We start from the raw sequence: 19,941 nt of genomic DNA on the forward strand, positions 1-19,941 counted from the left end.
GTTGCCTTCTTGCTGGCTGTAGGAACCCAGTACAGCTATGCTGCTTATCCGGGCGGCTTTGGGGGCCTGGGGACCCGGTCGGGGCCTGACCCCCGCACGAAGGGTAAGTGCCAGGATGAAATGGGCCGGAGCCGGGGGAAAAAGGAAGGGGTCTCGGGGGGGGGGGTGCTAGGACGGAGGTTAGAGGTCACCCATTTTCTCCTTAACGTCTATTCCCTGGACAGGCCCTGTCCACGCTGACCGGCGGAGACCTTGCAGGCCCGGAGCATGGATCCCCAACCCTCGTCGGTGCCCCCCTGCTCCGCCGCTGTGAGCTCCCAGTTCCCGTTCACCGGACCCCGGTGCAAGCCTGGGTAGAATCCTTGCAGGGCTATGAGAAAACTCGCGTGGGCCTTGCCGACCTGCATCCTGACGTGTTTGCCGTGGCACCCAGGTGAGTATGGGAGGAACCCACCCCAGCTCCCATCTAGCCTAATTTTTAAACGCCCATTGAGTGTTAGGTGAACTGGCATACAGAGACAAAACAAAATACACTTACTGCCCCTGACTTGCTTGCGTTCTGTCCCAAACCTTACTGGACATGGTATTTGTGGTCTCCAGTCTTGGTCTGTTTTTTTAAATCACACGCCTCCCACTCCTTTCCCTTATGTGTAGGTCATACCATCATACTTGATACATTTTTCTCAAAATAAAAACCTAACCAGCTTCTTTTTGGTTTTTAATTATTCACATTTACCAAACTTTACTTTGCCCAGCCCCTGCTATTTTGCCCAGATGCCTCATCAGTGCAAAACAGAAATCCTGCTTCTCAAAAGCTATTCTATCGAAAAATCTATACTTTGGCAGCTCTTACAAGCTGGAAGGGGTAGTAGGATTTCATCACTGCTTGAACTCTTAGAAGATCATTTCAGTGAGGCTTTGAAATGAAACTACATTCCCAGATTAGCCCCTTTTCTTTACACACAGGCAGCTATCTTTGCTCAGGCCACCATTACCTCTTCCCCCATATCACTGCAATGGCTATCTAATGGGGGAGCGAGGGCAGGGATAGGGAGGTGGGGAAGAGGAAAGGGAACAAGCACTTATTAAATGCCTCCTATGATGTAGACTGTATGCTAATCACACACAGATCTTATCTCATTTGATCTTTACAATAATGTGAGTAGGTGCTATTTCCATTTTACAGATTAGGAAGCTTGAGGCAGACAATGGTTAAGTGACTTAGCAGGGTCATATAGCTGGTAAGTGACCTGAAGCTATATAGGAATTCCAGGACCCATCCTATCTACTTGACCACCTAGCTGCCTATAGTCTGTCCCATGAGCAGTCCTCTATCATACAGCTGCCAAGATGATATTCCTACATTAGTCTGACCATCTCTATTTTTTTTTTTAAACTCTAGTTCATTTTATGAACTCTAGTAGCTCCACTATCTAGAATGAAATACAAACCCCTCTATTTAGAATTTAAAACCTTGTTCACTCTGGCTACAGTCTAAGTCCTCTTCACATATTCTGTAGTCTAGCCAAACTGGACTTCTTGCTCTCCTTCACCCAGGGCATCATCCTCTATTCCATCTCTGTCCTTTGAGTAGTCCAACCTCTCAAGCCTGGAATTCCTTCCTACATCTCTTTGTAAAATCCTTAGATGCTGTCAGAACTCAGCTCAAGCAACTAGCTTCTACATGAGGCCTTGCCTGATTCTCCCCAGCTACTGGTACACCTCACCCCAAATTACTCTGTATTTATTTTATACATACTTAAATATATATATATATGTATATGTATATATTTATATTTATATATATGTGTGTCATCTCACAGAGGGCTGAATCCATAGGTCCTTGGTGCATAATGCAATATGATGTTACAAAAAGAGGTGGGGAGAGTAATAAGAAATCAGAGCACGGTGTGGATGAAGTGTGGATGGCTTGGTGGTTAAGGGTGGATCTTGTGAGAAAGCAGAGATTCTTAATTCTTTTTTCTCTGCTACCTCTCTCTGTAACTGTAACTAATAGTCAGATAGCTTCTGGAAACCCTGATAGGGTACTACCTAGAGTCATACACAGAGTGGTCATTAGGGGCAGAATTCATTAGAAGTCTTCAAGCAAAAAGTAGATGATCCTTTGTTGATTTGGTTGTATAGGGGACACCTGTTGGTTTGGATTGGGTGGCCTCAAAGAACCCTCCTATCTGATCTGCATCCCATCTCTTTACCATGGTACTGCTGTCTCTTCTAAAAATGTTTGTTATTGCCTATTGGCTCCTGGGAGAATGTTAACCCAGCCTAAGGCACTTAACCTCCCTAGTATAATTCAACAAGGAGCACTATCCCATGTGCTAGGGATCCAAGAACAAAATGAAGCAGTCCTATCCTGTAGGTCTTACATTCTTATGGGAGATTATACATAGAGATACACTGGAGCACATGCACAGATAAGTAAATGCAAACTAATTTGATAAGGGAGGAGCCACTAAGGACCAAGGTATCAAGAAAAGCTTTCCAACAGAAGGTGGCATCTAAGCTGAGCCTTGAAAGTAGCTAAGTATTCTGTGAGGTAGAGGTAATGAGGGTCTAGGGCAGTGTTGGTGAACTTTTTAGAGATCATGTGCCCAAACCACACCCTCAAGCTGACTGTGAGCCCCCTAAATTACCACAGATGGGGAGGGAGGGAGGAAGTGCTTGCATCAGGCTACTGAGCAGAGGGGCAGGGTATGTGAAAAATGTCATTGGGCACTGTGAAGAGGGGGAATGGAGCAAGGGCACGCATGCCATGAGTTCACCAACAAACACTAGGGGGATAGCCTGTGCAAAGGCAGGTAAGCAGGAGATGGAGGACTGGGGTCAGGGAACAACAAGGAAACCTTTTGAAATGTAGATTCTGTAAAGGAGAGCAGTTATAAAGCATTTAGGGCCAGTTTATGAAGGGCTATAAATGTCAGGCTGAGGAATTTGTTTTTTATCCTAGAGGCAAGGGGGACCCACTAAAGAGTATTGAACTGGGATGTGACTAGATCAGACCTTTGCTTTAGAAAGATGTTCTAAAGAAGGGAGCGGCAAGAAGCAGGAGATAAGTTTGAAGGCTATTGCAGTGTTCTATTCCAGGGTAAAGAGGGCCTGAACCAGGTTGGAAGTAGAGAGATAGAAGAGGGATTGTGGAGGTAGAATCAATAAATCCCATCAACTTAATGGATCTAAAGAGTGAGAAAGAGAGGAGAATTGGGGTTGATTTCTAGCCTGTGCTTTGTTGAAGGTAAAAAATGGTGATGCCTTCAACAAAATTGGAAAATAAAAGAAACAGAGTTTGAGATGCCTTCAGAAATGAAAATCAAGAGAATATATAGCATATGAGAGAGTCAGTTGCTTGCAGATGTTAGTTGAACCCATAGAAGCTGATGAAATCCAAGAGAAAAGGTAAAGGGGCCCAGGACCAGCTTTGGAGAATCCCCATAGTTAAGGGTCAGTTGATGGTTCAGCAAAGGAGACTAAGAAGGAGGAGTTAGGGAAGAGAGCCAGGGTATATTGCTATCACATAAAATGGAGAAGAAAAGAGTGTCTAGGAGGAGAGAGTGATAATTTCTGTGTTTATAGTTATAGAGTCGTCAAGAAGAATGAGGCCTAATAAAGGCCATCAGATTTAGCAATTAAAATGTCTCTTGGGGGTTCTTTGTTGAGAGTTATGCTTATGACTTTTTTTTTCCTTCTCAGGCTAGATATTCTGCATGAGGTTGCCATGTGGCAGAGGAACTTCAAGAGAATTGTGAGTGTCAGATTAGTGGGCAGGGGCAGCATCAGGCAGGCATGGCCCTTATAAGAACTCCTCTCTTTCTCTTCAATTCCCCTCATACCCACCAGAGTTATGCCAAGACCAAAACACGGGCAGAGGTGAGAGGTGGTGGGAGGAAGCCCTGGCGGCAGAAAGGCTCTGGCCGGGCTCGACATGGGAGCATCCGTTCCCCTATCTGGCGAGGAGGTCAGTGTTGAGGGCTTGGGGTTGTTGAGGACAAGCCACAAAAACATTTTTGGAGCCCACAAGCCAAATGTCTGCCATAGGGATATGCTGGGCATTTAAAAGTCTCTTCTCCTGCCTCCCTTCCCTCCATCCCTACTGCAGGTGGTGTTGCCCATGGTCCACGGGGTCCAACTAGCTACTACTATATGTTGCCCATGAAGGTTCGAGTGCTGGGCCTCAAGGTAGCCCTAACAGTCAAGCTGATGCAGGTACCAACTACTGCCCCTTAGATAGTGGGAAGTGGGCTGGAAGTGGTACTGTGTTGTCTTATCCCCTGAAAATGGCTTGGTATTCCTGGAAGGGGCTGGAAACCAGGACTCTGACATCCTGGTTCCTGCCTGGGCTTTGAAACCTTTTTCCTGTTCTAAGCCAGAATGCCTCATCTATGAGAGGGTCTAGTTGTTGAAGGCTGACTTGACTCTAAACTTCCAGGATGACCTTCACATAGTAGATTCCTTGGAGCTGCCAACTTCAGACCCAAGATACTTGTTAGATCTGGTTCGGCACCGATATTGGGGTGACTCTGTGCTCCTTGTTGATGTGTGAGTGATTTCTCTAGACATTAGGAGTGGTACCATTCTCTCTTTGGGCTCAATTTCCCCTACTCTAGCTGGGGCTGCTCATACATGATTGGGTGGAGGAGCAGAAAGGGGCCTTTTCATTCTGAACATTCTCTAAGGTGACTTGCTGCTTACCCAGCTCTGTGTTCTAGAGATGAGGAGATGCCTCAAAACATTGTCTCTGCTGTATCCAACTTGAAGACCATTAACCTGGTGCCAGCAGTTGGTGAGTGACTGGGTCTGAATGGTCTAGCTTGGGTACCCCACTTATTTGGAGGCCTCAGTTCTGTTTGAGTCCCCCAGTCTGGGGAATTAGGCTAGATCTGGCAACACAAATCCTGTGAGATATGTGATGGGGTGTCTCTATCTTTGACCTCCTTCTTTCATCCCCACAGGCCTCAATGTTCACAGTATGCTGAAACACCAGACCCTGGTCTTGACTCTAAACACTGTTGCCTTCCTAGAGAAGAAGCTGTTATGGCATGATACGCGCTACACACCTCTCTACCCATTCCGCCTGCCCTACAGTGACTTCCCTTGACCCTCCATGATTATTGTGCAGCCAACACCAGGTTGCATATCAGAATAAAGAGTCTTTCAGTTTGACTCCTGCTTTCCCATCTTCAGTAAATCTAGAACCTGAATTACTATATCCTGGCAAATTTCACAGACCTCTGATCTGACTCTTCCCTAACTCCTCCCCCCAAATACCTCCCTCAACCTCCTTCCCAGCTGCTCTTCTCCTTGGGCAGCTTCTCTTTTTCACCAAAAAGTACTGGTTAGGGGCAGCTGGGTAGCTCAGTGGAGTGAGAGTCAGGCCTAGAGACAGGAGGTCCTAGGTTCAAACCCGGCCTCAGCCACTTCCCAGCTGTGTGACCTTGGGCAAGTCACTCGACCCTCAATGCCCACCCTTACCAACCTTCCACCTATGAGACAATACACCAAAGTACAAGGGTTAAAAAGAAAAAAAAAAAAAAGTACTGGTTAGTGAATCAGACTTCCTGGCACCGTAGAGGAAATCCTAACTTTCCTTTTGTCCCTCAGCAGCTCAATCCTGCTTCCTATCTTCCAACTATAAACCCCTTTGGGAAGAGGAGTCTGCCCTCTAATCCTAAGGGTAGTGGAACATCTGTTTCCCTTTCTTTCCTTGCCCCTCTTCTTCCTCCGTCTTCTCCATTGGAATTCTGGTCTGTGAGAAATGGGCAACCCCATATATTAGCCAGTGATGGAGCAGAATGAGACCTCCTTCCCCACAAAGACCCTCTCTGGGGCCTTTCTTACTTCTGCCTCCCCCATAACGCTTAATAGATGGTTTAGAATTGGGACTCATGGGTGATACCTGCCCTCCCTAGACCCCTATCACTTAATTTTAAAATTTTTGTTTAAATTTAATTTTTTCCAGTTACATATAAAAACCATTTTTAACACTTTAAAATTTTGAGTTCCAAATTCTCTCCTTCTCCTGCCCCCTCTCTGAGAAGGCAAGCAATTTGATATAGACTGTATATGCCCATCACTTGATTCTTGAGTCTGCAGACTTCCCCCATGCTTGTTGGTCAGGGAAAGGACCATGAAAACCCAAGAAACCCTTTCATCTCCAAGCAGCCACACGGGGCCGCCCTTGGCCACAAGTCCTGGGGTTAAGGCGCAGCTAACTTCATCCTCGCTTAGGGAAACTTTCACCCAAAAATAACCTGTATATTCCACCTAACAACTCTGGATTTTCCAGACCCCGCCCCCCCCCTCCCTTGGGTTTTCCAAATCCCAGAGGATCATGTGATTTAATCATTAACTTTCTCACTATTCCTTCCACCCCCCCCCCCATTCTAATGGAGACCATGTGAGCCCTGAAAAGGCAGAGGGTGGGGGGGGGGAGGCAGGAATGAAAGATTTTCTCTCTTTGCTCAGGGACTTGATAAAGGAGTGGGGAAGTCTGTCACTTTTCCTGCCCTTTTCGGGCAGGGGTGAAAGAATTTGTTTTAGCGTCAGATTGTTTGTTCAACTTGGGTTGCAACACCAGTAATAGGAGGAGAGTTAGGGCGGTCCCCTCTTGGGGTCTCCGAGGAAGTGAGGGCTCCGGAGATGAGGGCACAGCCCTCAGTATCACTGCATTCCTCCCCTTGCCTTTCTACTCTGGGACCTCTTCGTCCTGTGGACACCATGGTAACTTCTTTGTGTGGGTCCCACAACAGGAAACTGGGGGAAGGGAGTGAGACCTTAAGGCCCATGGCCTGAGGAGGAAAGGGGGAGCCCAGAAGTGTTGGGAAAAGGGCCCCTGAACTTCCGGAATCTGTAGTAGCCCCCTCCCTTGGGTTTCTCAGCTCTGGTGTTGGTGGGTAGGCAGGAACCACAAGGGGGGGGCAGGCCCAGCCCATTTTGGGGTGGGGGCTCTGCAACAGGGAGGATGGAGCCCTGGCTTCCTTCTTCCTCAGTGGCTAAGCTTGCTTTCAAGCCTAATGAGTTCTGGCAGCTCCAATAAACTGACTCAGGTGACTGTGCGCTGCCCCCCCCCCCCCACTGGAGTGGAAGGACGTGGGGATTGACCCTCTTTCCAGTCTCCATAGAAGGCCTGGCTTTGCAATCCTGGTAAAGGTCACCCTACTGCAGGCTGCTCGAGCCTGTATCAAACTCCATTCTTGGTGTTCTATTTCTCCTCAGTCACATTGCCCTGCGGGTTCAGGGGAGGGGTGAGGACATCTCCCTTCTCTGGTGATGGCGCTTAGTTGTCGGAGCTGAATCATTCTGGGGACCAGCGGCTAATCAGAACGTCCTTGCGGAGGTGTCTTCTTCCTCTTTCTCTGAACTAACCCCCGGGGAGGGTAAAGGAGAATTTAGTACTGGCAAATGTGGCCGAAACGAAGCTATAGGGGACCTCGCTTCGACCCTATGCCGCTCCGGATGGCTTTCCATCTCCCACTGCTGCCTCTTGCCCTTGTCCCGTCTCATGATGCCTCAGGGCCCAGAACGATAGCTGACATTGGGCTCCAACACTTTATGGGGAAAGTTACGCAACCCGGGTGGGGGGCCGAGGGAAAACACTCATATTCCGCACAGAAGCTTGGAATTCCTGGGTGCTGTCCCAATCACTCTCCCTCCCCTGTTCCTCCAGGCTCCATCTGGTCTGGTAACTCCCTCCTCCTGATGTTCAGGACTTTCAGTCCCAGAAAATAGGAAAGACTTTCAAAAATAAAACCAAAAGTCTAGGAAGCAAATCCAGATCTAAGCCAAGAATGTTTTCAGTGGACTGGCTACCTTAAAAAATAATAAAATAACGGTAAACCATGAAGTTGTTGGGTCCTTTATTCTCACGTGGATGGAGGTGGGCTAGGTGTCTTCTTTCTTCTGAATCCGACTCCGGGCTCCACCCCCAAATCCGGCCACTGTACCCCTGTGGCCTCCAGGCCCTACCCCACCCCTAAAAGTCTGCGAGCACAGTGTTGCTTTACTCTGGAAACTCCTGAACTAGGAGGGAGGGACTGATCCCCTATGCGTGTCCCCCCCCCCCAATCCGGAAATACCGGGCAACTCGTTCTGGAGGGGAAGACGTGAGATTTCCGGGAAGGCAGCACCGCCCCCCTCCCCCCCCACCCCCGTCCCTCATTCTGTCCAGCCCCTAATCACCATGGGGAGATCATAAAAGGAATCCACGCACCCGGGCTTCGCATTCAGCTGTCCCGACTGACTCTGGCTCGTCTGCCAACATGAGAGTCCCCAGGCACCTTCCCGCCCTGGCTCTGCTCGGGATATTTCCTCTACTCTTACCCTCAGGTGAGACCTTCAGGCTCTGCTAACTCTTTCCCATCCCACCCAGCCTCGGATTCCCGACATTGACAGAACTGCGGAGCTGGTTGGGAGGGGAGGCACGATCCCGAGGTTGTCTAGGGGTGGCATCCACCCCCACAGCTGCAATTGACTGCAATCCTGAGCAAGGATTGAAGGTGGGAAGGAACTTGAGAAACTTTCGAAGGCTCCAACTTCAGGTGGCGGCTAGGCTAGGAACCAGTGACGGTGTCCTACCGCTCACGGACTGGGGAGAGAGGGAGCGCGTGGACAGACTGAGTTAGGCTGGGTGGGATTCTGAAGCACCCCCAGAATCTTAACGCATTCCTCAGAAACCTCTGGCCCCTCCCAAGGGAGAAGTCTAAGATCGCCCATGGCAGGGGAATTCCAGAACTGGGTTCCCCTCTGGGAAGTGCAGATAGAGCCTAAGCTCTTGGGGTGGGGCAAACCCGGGGGAAATTACCTTCAAAATTCCTGCCCTGAGATTAGTTCCCGGGAAACCGAGTCAAAATGTGCCGTTTGGGGGTAGAGGGTAGAAGTGGCTCTGAACCCAGGGCCAGATTTGGGACGCGGGCTCTGTCCTTGCAGGAGGAGCGCAGGAGAACGGGAGCGAGCTGCAGGTCTGGGTGCATCCCCCAAACCCCCTGATCCTCTCGGGCGATTCAGTAGTCCTGAACTGTAGCACCAACTGTCCTACTCAAGCTTCGATTGGCCTGGAGACCAGGCTGCCCAAGAGCGTGGAGGATCAAGGGACGAACTGGAAAACTTTCAGGCTGAGAAATGTGACCAGGGACGACAGTCCCTTTTGCTTTGTCAACTGCCCTACGAAGAACCAGAGCAACACCAGAACCCATATCATGGTGTATGGTGAGTGAAATCGAGGTGTTGGTCGGAAAGAGGGGCTCTGGTGAAGGACAGCCAGGATGGGCGGGTGGGGGTGGGGGGCATTTACCGTAAGTAACTGGGAAGGGGATGAGGTCAGCCTTTGGTGGCACAGTTAGCAGAAAGGGAGGGTTGGGTTTGGCAGGTAGACAAGTACCTAGTCACCTGCCTCCATCCTCCAGGAGACGCTTAGGAATTCACTTCAACAAAACAAATACTGGATGCCACTGATTCTATGCCAGGCAAAAAGGAATGTGAGACTCCATAAAGTATTGGGGCCCATTCAGGCTCCCACAGGCTCTGGGGCAAACACTAGGTACTGCCTCAGAGAGGGCTGAGGAGGCTGCTTCCACCACCACCCCATCCCCCCAGCTCTGGACATCTTGATTCTTTTCATATTCATTTGACAAACACTGAGCATCTGCTGAGTTCAGAATATTGTGTTGGCCCCTTCCTCGACTTACAGGTCGTTAGCCCATGGGTGTGGCCCAGGTGGTTGGGAGCCAAGAGGGGAATGCCCTAGAACCCGACTGTGGAGGGTCACGAGATGCCAGGGTGAAGAATTTGCACTTAATTTGACCAGTTCTTAAGAGGAAGCCATGAGCAGACAAGTGATAGGGGAGGATTTTCCGGGCAAGGAAGCCTTATGAAGAGAATGCAGTGGGGAGAAGAGGAACAGAGAAACTGTAGGTGGCAGAAACTGGTTAGGAAGCTCTTGCAAACTTTCCTTGGTCATCTGCCCCACAGCCTCCAATAGAATATGCTTCCAGTCTGCCCCAGCAACAGAGGGGAAAAGTCATAAGAAATTCATTCTGTCAGCAACCTTCCCCAGCTCCTCTGAGGAGAAATCTGAACCTGGGGCAGAGCCAGCCTCAAAAGTTTTTAAGGGCAGAGTGTACATACAGGGAATGAGGACAGATGCTGCTTCTGGTTCAGTCTCAAATGCCATTTTCCCTCTTTGTCCAGAAATGTTTTCATAATGCCTGACCCTAACCTAGCTCACATCTTTCCCTCTTTTCCACAAGAATAGGGATTGGGTTAGAGACTACACCAGAGATCATTGGTATAGGGAAAACTCTCAGGGAGGGAATTCCCTGCACCAAATTCTCTCTTCTATAAGAATATCATTCATATAACCATGTTAAAAATGAATATTAATAAATGTTTAAATTTTTAAAAAAATCTGAGAGAGGCTAGTCAGTTTTAGGCTGCTGGAGCTCTGGTTTTCTTTCAATACAGTTTTACAGTTTAAAAAAGAAAAAAAAAGAATATCATTCAGTATTTTAAAAACCTTTGAAAAATCGAGGTAAACTAGAATTAGAACACAGAATATCTACCACATTAATAAGCCCTACTGAAAAAATAGAATAGTTAGCCCACCATGATGTGTTTTTTTTTTTAATTTTTAAAGTTACATCTAGAAACAGTTTTTGACAATTGTTGTCTGATTCTCTCCCCACTCACCAAGGCAGTAAATAGTCTGATATAGGTTATACTATAACTTTCATGCAATACCATGCTGTAACAGAAGACACATATTACATATACAATAAAAACATCATGAAGGAAATAAAGTGAAAGATGGTGAGTTTTGATCTGCAATCAGATTCTTTTTTTTTTTTAACCCTTACCTTACTGTGTATTGGCTCCAAGGCTGAAGAGTGCTAAGGGCTAGGCAATGGGGGTTAAGTGACTTGCCCAGGGTCACACAGCTAGGAAGTGTCAGAGGCCAGATTTGAACCTAGGACCTCCCTCCTCTTGGTCTCATTCCACTGAGCCACCCAGCTGCCCCCTGCAATAGATTCTTGCAGTTCCTTCTTTGGCTATGGATTGCATTTTTTTTTTTTATCATGAGTCCCTTGGGGTTATCTTGGGACTTTGTTTTGCTGATTAAAGTTTAGTCCTTCACAGTTGATCATCGTATATTTGTTACTGTATACACTGTTCTCCTGGTTCTGCTTATTTCACTCTGCATCAGTTCATATAAGTCTTGCCAGGTTTTTCTGAACTCATCCTGTTTGTCATTTCTTATGGTGCAACAGTATTCCATTACAATCATATACCACAACTTGTTCAGCCATTCTCCAATTGATGGATACCACCTCAGATTCCAATTCTTTGTCTTTACAAAAAGAATTGCTAAATCAAAACAACTCTGAGGTATCACCTCACACCTAGCAGATTGGCTAAAATGATAGCAGGGGAGAGTAATGAATGTTGGAGGGGATGTGGAAAAATTGGGACATTGATGCATTGCTGGTGGAGTTGTGAAATGATCCGGCCATTCTGGCTGGCAATTTGGAATCACGCTCAAGGGGCTATAAAAGAATGCCTGCCCTTTGATCCAGCCATACCATTGCTGGGTTTGTACCCCAAAGAGATCATAGATAAACAGACTTGTACGAAAATATTCATAGCTGCGCTTTTTGTGGTAGCAACAAATTGGAAAAGGAGGGTATGTCCTTCAATTGGGGAATGGCTGAACAAACTGTGGTATATGCGGGTGATGGAATACTATTGTGCTAAAAGGAATAATAAACTGGAGGAGTTCCATGCAAATTGGAGAGACCTCCAGGAATTGATGCAGAGCGAAAGGAGCAGAGCCAGAAGAACATTGTACACAGAGACTGATATACTGTGGTAAAATCAAATGTAATGGGCTTCTGTACCAGCAGCAGTGCAATGACACAAGACAGCTCTGAGGGATTTATGGTAAAGATGCTACCCACATTCAGAGGAAGGACTGCAGGAGAGGAAACATATAAGATAAACAATTGCTTGAATGCATGGGCTGAGGCGGACAGGAATGGGAAATAGACCCTGAACAAGGACACGTTACAACCAGTGGAAATGTGCGTTGGCCATGGGTGGGGGGAGAGTGGGGAGGTGAAGGGGAAAGTAGGGGCATAAAGTATGTAAACAGATTAAAAATGAATATTAATAAATGTCTAATTAAAAAAAAGAATTGCTAAAAATATTTTGTATATAGGTAATTTTCCCCTATCTATGATCTCTTTGGGATACAGACCCAAAGAGATTTTGCTGGGCCAAAGGGTATGCACAGTTTTATACCATGACTTATTCTTGATAAAGCTATGCTATCACTGGAACTATAGCTACCTTTTTAAAATGGTCACTATTCATCTCTTTAATGATTTTTGTTAGGAATTGAAATCAAGTTTACTAGCTTATTGTTTGCTTTTTAAGTTAATGGCTTCTGCTTTCACACCTACGAATCTGAAAGTGAATCCCTTTCCTTCCCTTCCCCCAGAACAGGAAGCCATTTGCTCTAATAAGAGAGAACAGATTTAAAAAGAAGGGGAAATTGGCAAGCAATTCTGTAAAACCAACCAATATATCAACTCAGCTATAGTATATATAAAGTGCTCCACAGCTATGGTCCCCTACTCCCTTAGCAAAAGGAAGAAAAGGCATTTTCTCATTTCCTCTTCAGACCTAAAAGTTAGCAAATTGTATTGCCTATAATTTGCAAGTTCTGTTTTCCTAAAATTTGCAAATTGTTCCCCTCCTTTTGAAAATTCAACTTTATTTTATTTTTCCTTTCAAACTCCCTCACTCCTCCTGACCTAACACAATCGAGAAAACAATAATACCATACCCATTATAAATATGAAGTAATGCAAAATAGATTTCCATATCAGCCAGGCCTTCTTTTTTGAAAATTTGAGAAGCATTTTTTCTCCAGTTCACTTATTCTCTGATCATTCAAATATCTGATGATGGCCCAGCAATTGCAATCCCTAGTTCATTCTTTCTGTGGTGGATAAATGTATCAGTCTGGTAACTTGTATCAAGAAAATGCAATTAGGAGCTTTCTTACCATCTCCTTATTATCCTGGGCACTGACATCTCTTTTGCCATTTTTGTTCAGTAGTTAAAGAGCCCTGGGCCTGGTGTCAGAAAGACCTGAGTTCAAATCCAGCCTCAGACAATTCCTGTGTAACTTTAGGCAAATCATTTTCCCTCTATAAGACTAAGAGGCAGCTAGGTGGTTCAGTGGCTAGAGTGCTGGGCCTGGAGTCAGGAAGACCTGAGTTCAAATCCAGGCTCAGATACTTCTTAGCTGTATGACTCTGGGTAAATGGTTGCCTGACAAAAGGATCCACAGCTTCTGCCTTAGTATTTATCAATTCTAAGACAGAAACTAAGGGTTTTTAATAAGTAAACATTTTTTTGTAAAGAATCTACTGGAGAAGGAAATGACAATTTAGTATCTTTGCCAAGAAAACTTCATGAAGAGCTATGGTCCATGGGATCACTCACTCTTTTGAGTTGGACAAGACAACAACTTTTCCAGGCCAGATGTCATTCTTAGCAGAATTAAATGAGCAAAAAACAAAGAGTAGCTCTGCATTCTCTCTGTTGTCAGTTTTTGCCTTTTTCCATAGGACATCTCTGCTGTAATCTTCTTTTCCCCTACATAGCTTAGTCTTTTCTTTCGTCCTTCCCCATGCTCATCTTCCTGCTGCTGTTGTTTTCACAGGACTGGGCCATACTTTTGGACTCATCCTCTTATTACTTTCCCTTGTTGCCATCTTTAGTATATGTGTCTTAAAAATCTATATTGGTGTGCTCTCTTTATTTAGACAACTTCTATTTTTCTTCCTCACTGGAATCATTTCTTTGTGACTTCACAGTTGCCTAGAGGCAGCTAGGTGGTGAAGTGGATAGAGTTCTGGTCCTGGAGTCAGGAAGACCTACATTCAAATCCAGCCTCAGATACTAGCTGAATGACCCAAAACAAGTCACTTAACAGCTTTCTACCTCAGTTTCTCCAACTGTAAAAAGGGGAAACACTATTACTTACTTCCCAGAGTTGTTGAAAGGACCAGATGAGATCATTATGAAGTGCTTAGTATAGTGACTGACACATAATAGGGGCTTAAAAAAAAGCTTTTCTTCTCTCTTCCCCTTTGGAATTTTAGTCTTGAGAGTTACTCATCCCTCTGGATGATTTCCCCCCAAAAATTCTAGTCCAGGGGGTTCTATCAGTTCTTCCCTGGAAGTCTTAGAAATTTGCTCACCCCAAATTCAAGGTTGCATGTCAAACTAAGTCGTTTTTTCATTTCCATTAGAAATTTTAAGACATGGTACTTATTTTCCCTTCAAAGTCCCTTTGATTTTCACTCTAGCAACCTATTTCTTTGTTAGTGAAAACTAAATCCAGAACTGAATTTCTCCTTGTTCTCCTTGACCTTTTTAAAATTAAAAATTTTCCCAATGATCAAGTTGTTTTTTTTTCTCCCTCTAACTTCCCTTTGGGATAAAAATACAAACATGAGCCATATAACAAATATTAACAGTCGCATCAAACAAATTCCCATATTGAGCATAATCAAAATTATGTCTCATTCTGAAATTTAGTCCATCGCTTCTTTGGTCAGAAAATGGTTAGCATTATCTATCATTGGTCCTCTAAAATCATGGCCAGTCATTGTGTTGATCAGAGATATTGTCTTTAAGTCCTTCAAAAATTGCTCATTCTTATGATTTTGTTATAGTATAAATTGTTCTGCTCACTTCGCTCTGCCCCAATTCATGCAAGTAATCTCAATCCTCACAGCAGCACAGTATTCCATTATTTTTATCTACCATGATTGGTTCAGCCATCCCCCAATTAAGGGGCATTTACCTTAGTTTCCAGTTTATTGCTTCCTCTACCTTTTTGTTTGCTTTTGTTTAAAGAACCCTTACTTTCTGTCTTAGTAACAGCTCTAAGACAGAAGGGCAAAAGCTAGGCAATTGGAGTTGTGCCTTGCCTAGGATAACATAGGTAGGAAGTATCTTGAGGTCAAATTTGAATCCAGGTCCTCCCACCTCCAAGCCTGGTATTCTATCCCCTGTGCTACTTAGCTGACCAAGCTCCCACAGCAAGTATGTGGCTGAGTAAATTGCCTAATGACAGGCATCTTGCTCCATAGGCTGAGAGCTTTTTATCAGATAACTAACAAGAGCAGAGCAGAACTTCGCAGAAGAGGTAGGAGGCCTAAACACCAAAGGCAGCTCAGGGCAGAAGATGGCATTTAAGTCACACTTTAAAGGAGAAGCTGTCATGGAACAAAAGAGCCTGAACACGGAGTCAGAATACCGAGTTACAATCCTACATTTGCCACTTACTAGCTGGGTGACCTTAGAACTAGACCTTTTCCTTCTCTGGTTTCACTTTCCTTCTTTATAAAATAAATATGGGGGCAGCTAGGCAGCTCAGTGGATTAAGAACCAGACCTAGAGATGGGAGGTCCTAGGTTAAAATCTGGCCTCAGACACTTCCTAGCTGTGTGACCCTGGGCAAGTCACTTAAACTGCACTAACCAGGCTTTATCGTTCTTCTGTCTTGGAACCAAGGCACAGTATTGATTCTAAGATGTAAGGTAAGGGGTAAAAAAATAAGATAGTTGATAGATGGATAGATGGATGAATAAATAGGTGGCTGGATTGATATAGGTAGATGGATAGATGAATATAGGTAAATGGATGAAGGGATGAATGGATGGATAGATGCGATAGGGTGAATGGATTTATTATTTACTTATTTATTAAGTGTTTAAGTTAAGGTACTGGGCTAAATCCTAGAGCATACAAATATAAGTAAAGAAGATGGCCATTTCCCTCAAGATGCTTATTTTTTAATATTTTTAATATTTTCCCATAGTTATATGTTTTATGTTCTTCCCCCCCCCCCTTAGCCAATGCACAATTCCACTGGGTTTTATATGTATCATTAAGACCTAATTCCCATATTATTGATAGTTGGACTAGAGTTATCATTTAGAAGATGCTTATATCCTAATGGGAGAAGAGAATAAATAAAGGGGAGCTGGTAAGGGAGGAAAGGTACCCCATTGGGGACAAGACAACTGTTGCGGAGAGGGAGACATTTGAAGAGTTGAGCTGGGAGTGATATGAACATGGCTGGGCCCTTCATGAAATAGTGGACTGAGCTAGGGACCTACTCGTCAGGGGCTTAGGCCCTTCCAGATCTATTCCTGTTTAAGACACATTCCAGTTCCATAATGAACCAGATGGCTTAGGTTTTTGGTAGGCAGAGGAAATAGGAAAGACATTCCTTGGCAAAGGAAGCAAGTGTCAGCTTGGAAGAAGCAGGACAATGTAGGTAGGGAGCCCTGATGAGGGTCTGCAGATCTCCGTCCAACCTGCCCCACAAACAAGGCAAGAGATCTTCTTAGGAGGGGCGGGCCGGTAGCCGGTCAATGCCTCTTCCCGTTTACTTATTCCAAGTTCCTTTCCTGCCCTCCAGAGCCACCAAGAAAAATGAAGCTGGATCTAGAGCCTTCTCAGGAGCAGTCCTGGATCCCTGTGGGCCAGAACTTCTCTGTAAGCTGCCAAGTGACAGGTGGGAGACCTCGGGAGAACCTGAAGATGGTGCTGCGTCGGGGAGATCAGGAGATAAGCAGCCAGCTTGTTCCAAAGAATACTCTTGACACGGCTTTTGTGAAGTTCTACCCCACGGCCAGTAGGGAGGATAACGAAGCCAACTTCTCCTGCCATGCTTCTCTGGATCTTCGGCCAAAGGGGCTGAAACTTTATCAGAACAGCTCAGTCCCCCGGAAGCTTTACACTTTTGGTGAGGCCTTGGGTGGGAGGGTGAAGGGCAGAGACTTGGAGCCTGGGGATGGGGGGGGGTAGCAATAAGGCCCCAGGGAGAGCAGCGACCCCACTCGCTGGTCTCCATCTCTTATTTTTTCCCTCCTCTTCTCCCAGCCTTGGCACCAGAGCCCCCAGTGCTTGTGGCACCCAAGCTCCTAGAGGCTGGGACCAAGGAGCAGGTGAGCTGCGAGATGGACAAGCTGTTCCCAGTAGAGAAAGCCCACATACGACTGACCTGGGGAGGGCAGGTCCTGACTCAAGTCGACGTTACCCAACATGCAGACGTGCTAAGGGCCACGGCCACAATCATGGCGGCAGCAGAAGAAGGGGAGGCTGATAAAGAACTGACCTGCAGTGTGAGCCTGGGTGGTGAAACCAGGACGAAATCAGAAAACCTGACCGTCTACAGTAAGGCTGCCCAGGGATCTGGCTGGGTTGGCCTGGTGGGAGAAGCAGGGGGAGATGAAAGGATTGGTGGAGGCAAGGATCACAGTCCAGACCTCTTCTCTCCCAGTCTTTCCACAGCCCAGCCTTGTGGCCAGTGGGCCCATCCAGGAGGGGAATCGTGTCAACCTGACGTGTGAGGCCAGATCGAGAGCCAGAGTGCAGATTAATGGTGCTCCCCCTGATGAACCAAACAGGATTTCCCTGATAGTCGGGGAGAAGGACAATGGGCGCTTGTTCACCTGCCAAGCCTTCCTGAAATTGAGGGAAGAGACACTGCAAAAAAATAGGAGCCTGGAACTAAATGTTCAATGTGAGTAAAGACTCCCTAACCTCCGACCCTTTACCTTTTTGCTGCCAAGGCACTGACTGGACACAACTCCCTCCTCTGGTTGTTCAGAGGAAATCAGTGTTCTGGGGGAGGCGGGAAGGGGACATAGTTGGAGCTCAGCACTAATCACCTCGGTATCTTCAGTCCCCCCAAAGCTGGATGAGGAATGCCCAGGAAACTGGAATTGGCAGGAGGGGACCGAACAGACCCTACGGTGTGCTGCAAGAGGGAATCCGGCCCCCACCGTGCAGTGTGTCCCAGAAAGTCAACAGAATGGGATGCCACTTGGGCTACCCCATCGAGTCACCCGGGACCACAATGGCACTTATCACTGCACTGCTGAGAATTCTCTAGGAAAAGCAGTCAAAGTCGTGACGGTGAATGTGGAGTGTGAGTGATCAGGGAACCCAGCAGAGGGGGAGGGAAGGGGATATCAAGTTCTGGAGTATGGCCTTACCCAGAGGGGGCTGGGAACAGAATAAATTTTATCTCCTAAACCACAGGAAAGCCATTTTTTCCTTCATAGCCCATTAAGGAGCACAGGGCCTTGCAGTTACTGGATAAATTGACTGATTCAATGCAATGGGTAAATGGGCACAATGTTTTAGGAGGGGCTTAGACAGTAGAGAAACCCAGGCACAGACTAGAATGGAGAGGAGAATGAAGGCTCTGCAGCCGAGGAACTATATGAAGAAACTGGGGATGATTAGCCTGGAGAAAAGCCTGAGAGATGGAGAGGCAGGAAAAATAGAACTATTCAGCTATCTGAAAGGCTGGAGTACAGATTATATTGTTCTACCTGGTGCCAGAGACCAGAATGAGAAGAGGGGTGAGGAGGGAGCAACCTAGAGATTTAGTCTCAAGGGGGAAAAAACTTCCTAAAGAGGGAATGGAGGAGCAGCTATGTGGCTCAATGGATAGAGAGCCAGGTCTACCGACACATCCTGTGTGACCCCGGACAAGTCACTTAACCCCCATTGTCTAGCCCTTACCGTCCTTCTGCCTTGGAACCAATACTTAGAATCAAGGCTAAAATAGAAGGTAAGGGTTTAAAAAAGAGAGAATGGGCTGCTTTAGGGGTAATGAGCTCACTGTCACTGGACATGTCTGAGCCTAGAGAACTGGTGTCTCCCACTCATAGACATTTTTAGAAGGGTATTCTCTCTCAGGAGTACTTTGATAAGATTTTCCCTGAAGTCCTGTCCAACTCTGGGGTCATGAGCAAGGTAGGGCCATGGAACATTCATTGAATCCTCCTTCTTTCCAGTCCAGGATGTGAACTGGACACCAATTGTCATCAGCATCCTGGTCTTCCTTTTCGTTGCGAGTGTTCTGATCTCCTTGGGATATCTCTATTATCGGCAGCAGCGAATTAGAAGCTATGAACTGAGGAAAGCCGAAGAGGAAAGGAACATGAAGCTGATCAACTCGGAGGTCAAAGCCTGAGGCTAGAGTTGGCCCCAGCCTTCCCGGAACAAGCACTTTTTGGGGGGAGTCAGAGGGCTAGTTAACCCAGAGGACGAGAAATTCCATGTTGAAGAAAGGAGGTTGCGTCCAAAAGCCTAAAGCCAGGGCTGGGAAACTGCTGGACACTCTTCCTGGGTCTCAGAACAACACGTCAGGCCCTGCTTGATCTCTGGATCCGAAGAGCTAGTTTGAAGCCCCTTTGGAGACCCACATTGGGCTGAACTGGATGTGCCATGCCTCAGGCATGGGAACAGGACTCGGGGGAACCCTGGCATGGGAGTTGTGGGGTGAAGACAATGTGACTGACTACTGATCTCCTGAGTCTGAGAACAGGTCCAGGGATGTATCCAGTGACACTGATATGGGATCATAAGATGGCTCATGAGGAAGCCCAGAAAAGGAAACACTAGCCAAGGACTGCTTCAGCACTTTGGAGCTGGAAAGGGAGGGGAGAGTTTGGAATAAGATAGAGAAGGGTATCAAGGGTCACCCCTAACTTATTGTCTTCCCATGGAAGATTCCCTACTTCTGCCAACAAAGTTTTGTCTCTGATTCTATTTTGGGGGCAACTAATAGTTTATCTCAAGTCACTATACTCCTGGTCCCCAGGCCCTTTCCACCTTAGACAAGGTGGAAACCAAAAGCTGGGGGAGGATAGGGGAAGGGACTGATTATAAAACAAGACCAGCAGACATACACAGCATTCATATAAGCACAGGCTATGAAACACACACACACTCTCTATCTCTCTATCTCTGTCTCTCTGTCTCTGTCTCTGTCTGCCCCTCTCTCTCTCTCTCTCTCTCTCTCTCTCTCTCTCTCTCTCCCCCCCCCCC

General features: G+C 46.5%; 2 protein-coding genes across 3 annotated transcripts; both read left to right on the plus strand.

The window, feature by feature from the left end:
* MRPL4 (mitochondrial ribosomal protein L4) lies at window positions 1-5,178 on the plus strand. The gene is made up of 8 exons (XM_044658379.1): window positions 1-103; window positions 225-433; window positions 3,709-3,760; window positions 3,856-3,973; window positions 4,115-4,221; window positions 4,445-4,554; window positions 4,725-4,798; window positions 4,968-5,178. The coding sequence occupies exons 1-8, from the start codon at window positions 38-40 to the stop codon at window positions 5,111-5,113; spliced, it is 882 nt and encodes a 293-aa protein (XP_044514314.1). The 5' UTR covers window positions 1-37; the 3' UTR covers window positions 5,114-5,178.
* Window positions 5,179-8,260: 3,082 nt separating this feature from the next.
* On the plus strand, window positions 8,261-19,897 carry ICAM1 (intercellular adhesion molecule 1). 2 transcript variants are annotated; one of them, XM_044658380.1, is made up of 7 exons: window positions 8,261-8,340; window positions 8,941-9,219; window positions 16,514-16,840; window positions 16,978-17,271; window positions 17,378-17,620; window positions 17,783-18,028; window positions 18,906-19,897. In XM_044658380.1, exons 1-7 carry the CDS (start codon window positions 8,274-8,276, stop codon window positions 19,082-19,084), a joined length of 1,635 nt encoding a protein of 544 aa, XP_044514315.1. In that variant the 5' UTR covers window positions 8,261-8,273; the 3' UTR covers window positions 19,085-19,897. The 2 variants fall into 2 exon arrangements, with proteins under 2 accessions (XP_044514315.1, XP_044514316.1); XM_044658381.1 differs by having other exon boundaries at window positions 8,274-8,340; window positions 8,944-9,219.
* The last annotated feature ends 44 nt before the right edge of the window (window positions 19,898-19,941 follow it).

The sequence above is a fragment of the Gracilinanus agilis genome, chromosome 1, assembly GCF_016433145.1.
Source record: "Gracilinanus agilis isolate LMUSP501 chromosome 1, AgileGrace, whole genome shotgun sequence".
NCBI classification, from domain to species: Eukaryota; Metazoa; Chordata; class Mammalia; order Didelphimorphia; family Didelphidae; genus Gracilinanus; species Gracilinanus agilis.

Coding starts and splice junctions, on each gene's coding strand:
- ICAM1 (XM_044658380.1), top strand. CDS start 8,274: ATGAGAGTCCCCAGGCACCTTCCCGCCCTGGCTCTGCTCGGGATATTT. Junction 8,341..8,940: donor TCCTCTACTCTTACCCTCAG/GTGAGACCTTCA, acceptor CTGTCCTTGCAG/GAGGAGCGCAGGAGAACGGG. Junction 17,272..17,377: donor AGAAAACCTGACCGTCTACA/GTAAGGCTGCCC, acceptor CTTCTCTCCCAG/TCTTTCCACAGCCCAGCCTT.
- MRPL4 (XM_044658379.1), top strand. CDS start 38: ATGCTGCTTATCCGGGCGGCTTTGGGGGCCTGGGGACCCGGTCGGGGC. Junction 104..224: donor GCCTGACCCCCGCACGAAGG/GTAAGTGCCAGG, acceptor TTCCCTGGACAG/GCCCTGTCCACGCTGACCGG. Junction 4,555..4,724: donor TCTGTGCTCCTTGTTGATGT/GTGAGTGATTTC, acceptor TCTGTGTTCTAG/AGATGAGGAGATGCCTCAAA.